Source organism: Euprymna scolopes, chromosome 25 (genome assembly GCF_053919585.1).
Source record: "Euprymna scolopes isolate OS-2025 chromosome 25, ASM5391958v1, whole genome shotgun sequence".
Lineage (NCBI taxonomy): Eukaryota > Metazoa > Mollusca > Cephalopoda > Sepiida > Sepiolidae > Euprymna > Euprymna scolopes.
In genome coordinates this window covers 54,585,044-54,592,411 of record NC_136506.1, presented here as the reverse complement: position 1 = coordinate 54,592,411, position 7,368 = coordinate 54,585,044, and the positions used below count along the sequence as shown (strand labels likewise).

General features: G+C 30.9%; 1 protein-coding gene across 1 annotated transcript; it reads left to right on the top strand.

Moving 5' to 3' along the window:
- Window positions 1–1,853: 1,853 nt before the first annotated feature.
- LOC145247193 (igE-binding protein-like) lies at window positions 1,854–2,180 on the top strand. Its single transcript, XM_080108827.1, has one exon. The coding sequence runs from the start codon at window positions 1,854–1,856 to the stop codon at window positions 2,178–2,180; it is 327 nt and encodes a 108-aa protein (XP_079964953.1).
- The last annotated feature ends 5,188 nt before the right edge of the window (window positions 2,181–7,368 follow it).

Here is a 7,368-nt window from a genome sequence, read left to right as displayed (position 1 = left end):
TAAAAAATATTTATTGTTCATTTTTATTTATTTCTATTGAATAAACTTCAGTTTCATACAAATCAAATCGTAATTCTTTTCTTTTTAACTTTTTAACGACTTTTCTCCCTTTCAATTCGTTTTTTATTAATATTTTTATTATTAATATTTTTATTATTAATATTTTTATTATTAATATTTTTATTATTAATATTGGATGAGTTTCAGTAAAAATTATCATGTTTATCTTTTTAAATCTAATTTTGAAGTTTTCTAACGCTTTCTGTAAAAAATGTCTGCTCATTATCGACAGTCTATGTTCCACTTATCTTGCTTGCTATGGCGATGACGTAATTTTTCAGCTGACAGGGCATCTATGACGATGGTCACGCAAATACCCGTTGATGAAGAAAGCTCTAAGTTATTAACATTTAATTCGCAATTTGGTCGTTATTCGTTCACACGTCTGCCATATGGAATACATAGTGCCTCTGAAATTTTTCAAGCACAAGTTGCAAAAATAATAGAAGGCATACCTGGAACGAAGAACTCACAGGATGACATAATAATATGGTCAGAAACATTAGCAGACCATATAAAAACATTAGACAAAGTATTTAGTCAACTAAGCAAAGCTGGATTAAAATTAAACAAAAATACATGTGAATTTGCAACAAAACAACTAACATATTTAGGTCATTTGATCACTGATGAATTAATAAAATCAGACCCTTCCAAAATAAAGACAATAACACACATGCCTCTACCCGAAAATAAAAAGATATCCAACGATTTTTGGGAATGACCTCTGCAAGTTCATACCAGAGTACTCAGAGGTAACCACACCGTCAAGAGTACTGCTACATAGCGATACGCTGTGGTCGTTTGACAAACCTCAAATAGAGGCTATAGAAAAACTAAAACAGATAATAACTAGCCTACCAGTTTTAAAATTTTATGATCCCAGCAAAAGAAATTAAAATCACCACTGATGCCAGCAAACATGGATTGGGTGTAGTGTTACAACAGAAACATGATGAAAAATGGTTACCCGTGTCATATGCGTTACGATCAACAACTCCAGCAGAACAAAATTACTGCCCGTTAGAATTGAAACACTCAGCATAGTGTTCGCCTGCAACAAATTCCATCAATTTATCTATGGAAGAAAATTTCTCATAGAAAATGATCACAAACCATTAAGGCAAATTTAAAAAAAAAATCCATTACAAAAAGCCTCCAAGAATACAAAAATTCTTACTCGCGCTTCAGAAATACGAATTCGAAGTTATATACATTCCAGGGCGAGAATCCGTAATTGCTGATGCATTATCAGGCAGCGAACAAGAAATATCGGATACAGAAATAGACAAATATATCCATACCATTATAAAACAATACCCAATGAGCGATTAAAAACTCAACATATACCGTGAGGAGACTGGGAAAGACCCAACACTAAAAATGCTCATGAAATATGCGACATCAACTTGGCCAGAAAATAAGGATGTGCCACCCACAATAGCACCATATATGCCAGCCCGCGATGACATATCAGCCGTGAAAGGACTAGTATTGAAAGGTACACGAATAGTGGTCCCAACCTCCCTAAGGAAGGAAGCCCTACAAAAAATCCATACTGGACACTTGGGCATAGAAAAGTGCATTGCAAGAGCGAAAGAGGTCGTATATTGGCCTAACATAAACAATCAAATAAAAGAAATCGTTAGCACATGCACACATTGTCTAGATCACAGAAACCGACAACTGTCAGAATCACTAATACACCATGAAATACCCGTAACACCATGGACCAAAGTTGCGACAGAGTATTTTACTTATATAGTAAAGCATATGTAGTGATAATAGACTACATGACAAGATATTTCGATATCCACAAACTTGATGACTGCAAATCAAGTACGGTGATCAATAAAATAAAGAACACTTTCGCAAAATTTGGCATTCCACAAATAGTGATTAGTGACAATGGACCCGAGTACCGATCATCAGAATTTAGACAATTTGCTAAAGATTGGGATTTCGGGCATATCACCACAAGTCCGAACTACCCACAGTCCACTGGCTTAGCAGAAAGAAACATTCAAACAATTAAAAGAACATTAAAGAAATCGTTTGAAAGTAGACAGGACCCATACTTAACAATGTTAGCGTTACGGACTTCACCATTAAAAGATTAAACCCCCATCACCAGCCCAACAATTGATGAAAAGAACGCTAAGGACAAATCTTCTAAATATCATGCACAACAAAACAATGAAAAAAGCATGAAATAAATAAAATTTCAAAGAACTACCAGAACTAAAGAAAGACGATACTGTCCGTATTCTTTCACAAGAAAAATGGAACCTAAAAAGTAAGATTGTGAAAAAATTAAAAGAGCCTCGTTCATATCTAATAAAAACAGAACAAGGAAAATATGCACGGCGTAAAAGACGTCATATTTTAAAAACAAAAGAAAATCAAAAGTTTAAAGTCAGACATGACTAGGAAAATATATTTAACCAAGAAAATAGTTAAAAACAAGTCGTATCAAAAACAAGCTCAGAAAACAAAATAATACCAAACTCCACAAAGAAAGAGACCAATTAAACGTCCAGCCCAATACAGAGACTAAATGAGAAAACTTTAAAAATAAAAATACTTTTATTTTTTAGTAAAAAAAATCCAGAGACGTTACATATGGAGTAAACACGAGTTATCTCCCTTTGACTTAGTAACTGCCACCGTCACTCTTGACGTTGAGTGACACTCTTTTTAGTAGTAAACTGCTTTGTTTCTATTCAGTGTACATAAATTCCTTGTTACGATAACACGTGCGTTTCGTCTCTTCAATGAATGTTTCACTAACAAATTACTAACATGATTCTAACTAATATTAACCTGTATCAACCCATAATATAAAAATGTGGACAAAAGATGGTTTCAGAACTATTAGCAAAATGAAAGATAGAACTGAAAAGCACGAGAAGTCAAAGAAGCACGTTGACAATGTAGTTTCTCTATCAATTTTGAGGACCGTAAATATTAAAGAAAAACTTGGTGAGGCCTACAGACTTTCAATCAATCATCATAACATGAATGTTAAGAAGAACCGTGAAATTTTATCTAAAGTAATAGATTGTATTTTCTTTTGTGGGAACTTTGAAACTCCCTTACGAGGACAGGATGAAAAAGATGATTCAGTAAATTCAGGTGTATTTAGAGGATTTTAAAATTTTTCATCTAAATTAGATCCAGATGTAAAGAATCACTTAGAAACCAGTAGTGTCTTCAAAGGTGTTTCCAAGACCATTCAGAATGACATACTTGACTGTCTTTTACAAATGATGGTGCAAATGTCATGAAAGGCAAAAAAGCTGGTGTTTAGGCGAAAATAGAAGCAGTTTATAGTAATGAACATTTCACTCACTGTTATGCGCATCAACTTAATTTAATAATGAGGAATGCAGCAAGCATTACACGAAATGCTAGAATATTTATCCCTAAGATTTTGGCTATTCCGACTTTCTTTTCTAGATCACCACAACGTATATCCATTCTCAAGAAGCATCTGGATGTAAGCATTCCACGTCCATCTGCCACGAGGTGGAACTTTAACATACGGACCATAAATAGAGTTCATGAAAATGTTCAAGCATTAAAAATCTGTCTCACTGAAATTCAGTCAACATCATATGTAGATGAGACCGTTGCAGAAGCAACAGGAATTCTGAAATATTTGAACGGTGAAAATTTTATATTTTGGTTTGAGCTATTTCATCAAATTATGTCTCATGTTGAAATTATTTATAATCAAATGCAATCTCGGGAAATTAGCATATATAAAGTCAATGAATGCATAACAAATTTCAAAACTGCTATTTTAGAGATAAGAAACACCAAATACTGTGAAAATCCTTCGCAAACACACAAGGCCGAAGCTAAAGAACTGTGTGACTATATATCTGTTGATATAACGGACAGATATTCTTCAACTAAACAAAATTGTTTAACAAGAAAAACTTTGCTAGTTTTAAGAAAGAACTACCTACAGAAGAGATATCCTTGACAACTGATGCATATCCCATGATTGACAAAGAAAAGTTTGAAACTGAGCTAGAAATATTTTATAGTAGGTCAGATATCCATGAGTATTGCAAAGTAATTGATCTCCTGAAATTTATTTTGGAAAACTATTTAAACGATGTTATTAGTGAAATCACAAAACCCATAAAAATTATCTTGACAATTCCCATGACTACATCAGAGGCAGAACGTTGTTTTTCAACTCTGAAAAGAATAAAAGAAAAAAACTTTTCTAAGGAGCACCATGGGTTGCAAAAGACTAAACGTACTTGCAAGTGCTTTCAACTGAAAAAAAAGTTCTTCAGCAGTCATTCAGAAGTTAAGGAGAAAATTATCAATCTTTTCTCACAAATTAAAACAAGAAGAATGGAGTTTACTTTCAAATGAATGTAATAAGTAAAATATTTAAAATATTTACATCTATTTAGGATTCCTTTAAGTTATTGTATTTTTATACGTGTACATACGTATAACTTACGTTTTTTATGTTTGTTTTATTTTTACACAATATTAAAACAATAGGTATTTTTTTAAACAGCACCCCCACTAATCTTAGGCACAAGCTGCCACTGTTTACATGTTCCAAAAATTGTTGAAAAATTTAACAAAACTTTTTTGTCAAGAAAAATACTTTTAAACATTACTAATAATTAAATGATACAACGGAAAATTAACAACAAAAATTACGTAATTTTGGAATTGTAGAAACATTAAGCAAATACGGAATGATCGTCATATCAGGGGATTTCATTTTAAATAGGAACCAAGCGCTATACCTCAAATACTATTTAAGTGGCTTTCTATTCGATAGTATAAATACTGCCGAATTTCTATCAAGTTTTGAACAATCACAGAGTAATTGATTTTTTTCAAACTATTAAGAAAGCTTTATAATCACTGACGTATTTATAATTAAACTGAAACTTATTATGGTAAATTAATTTTGGTAATAGAATTTTAATTTTTAATTTTTTATTAATATAATAACCGAAAAAGATAATACAAGAAAAATCTCCTTAGAACTTAGAAAAATCGACTTACTTGCTTTCAAACAAGAGTAAATATTTAAAAATATATATATTTCTGCGAGAAGCACTTAAATCCTATTTAAAACTATATCATCTTTAAAAATGGTATTAAACTCTATCATAAATTGACATTTAATCCATAGATGCTTAATTTTGATACCTTGCAAAAATTAATTCCCCGGTGTCTAATTTTCCTTAATTTAATTAAACTAAAATAAAAATATGAAAAGTGATTTTTAATTTTTTTGATTCATTTGGGATTTTATCACTTTTCATTTTTTTTATTTTAGTTTAATTAAATTTAGGAAAATTAGACATATATATATATATATATATATATATATATATATATATATATATATATATATACATATATATATGCATATATATACATACATACATATATATACATACATATATATACATATATATATACATACATCTATATATATACACACATATATATACATACATATATATATGCATACATATATATACATACATATATATACATATATATACATACATACATATATACATACATATATATATACATATACACACATACATATATACATATACTTACATATATATACATATATATACATACATATATATATACATACATATATATATATACATAGATATATATACATATATATACATATACATACATACATATATATACATACATACATATATATATACATAGATATACATATATATACATACATATATATACATATATATACATATATATATATACATACATATATATACATACATACGTATATATATACATACATATATATATACATATATATATACATATATATATACATATACATACATGCATGTGTACATGTATATATACATATACATATATATACATATATATACATATACATATATATATATATATATACATATATATACATATATATGCATATATATACATATACATACATATATATACATATATATATACATATACATATGCATATATATATACATATACATATATATACATATATATACATATATATATACATATGCATATATATATATAAATATATATACGTATATAAATACATACAGATACATATATATATGTTGCGAGTTGCGTTGTGTGCGCTCAGTATATATAACTGCGTGGACAAATGGTCGCCGGACAAGTTTACCGACGAGTGTATATTTGGAATGACAACTAAAAGACTCGACTGTTTACAAAAGAATTCGAGTTTATTTTAAACAATCTTTCTTTACACTTTGGTGTCGGTTGTCACTGACTCCACTAGCGAGGAGAGAGGTGTTGGGAGAGATAGGTGGCGTGGCGGGGGTGTTGACAGATGACAGACTTGTTTCTCACCGCGTCAGCCGGCTACTCTTTGTTTGCATCCAGCCGAATCTTCCATTTCATTTCCGTTAAGGCTTTTTGATACGCCTCCTGAAGATCCTTTGGCTCATGCCTCATCACTGCCATTCTTATGTCCCTATCACTTAGACCCTCTAAAAAATCCCTAACATTTGCTTTTTTACTATCTCACTATCCGGGCCTATACCGTTATAAGCCCCCGCTGCTAGACGTAGTATCATTTGCAAATAATCTTGGATACCCTCTTTTCTACCCTGCCTAATATTAGCTAGTTCTGCTATATACGCATTGGGGTTTGCGACAATTCCATAGTAATCTTCCATGGAACTCTTCAACTCTCCCCATGTTACATGCGTATTATTGCATGCCAATAATCTATTAACATAATGGCCGACTAGGCCCCTTGTGGTTAGAAGAGCTGTTTGACATTTTTCTTCGTCTGTAGCTCCAACCACCTTAAAATACCTCTCTAAGTCATCCCGCCAAGCCTTATAAACACCCTGATCTCTACTCTCTAAAGGTTTTATGTCCTTTAAAAGGGATTCTCCCCTTATAGTGTTTGACACCGAACTAATTGCCTTTTTCATCTCCGCTGCTGCGAACCCCTGCATGAAACTTGAAAGAACTTGCTGCTCCATCATATATTTTTAAAACAAACAATATTTTACGTATTTTTATCGTATGCAATAGTCGCTAACAAGCGAAAAAATATTTTTAACGAACTTTCATGCATACAACAATACGTATGTATATTTATATATAGTTTTTTTTTTTTTTTTTTTTTTTTGAAGCAGAACCACACAAACGAAAAAATCGAGTGTACTTACTGTTTGCTGAACTTCTGGTCTTTCCTTTGCTTTCTTGTCTCCGTTTTTCTGTTTGATTTTGTTCGACTTT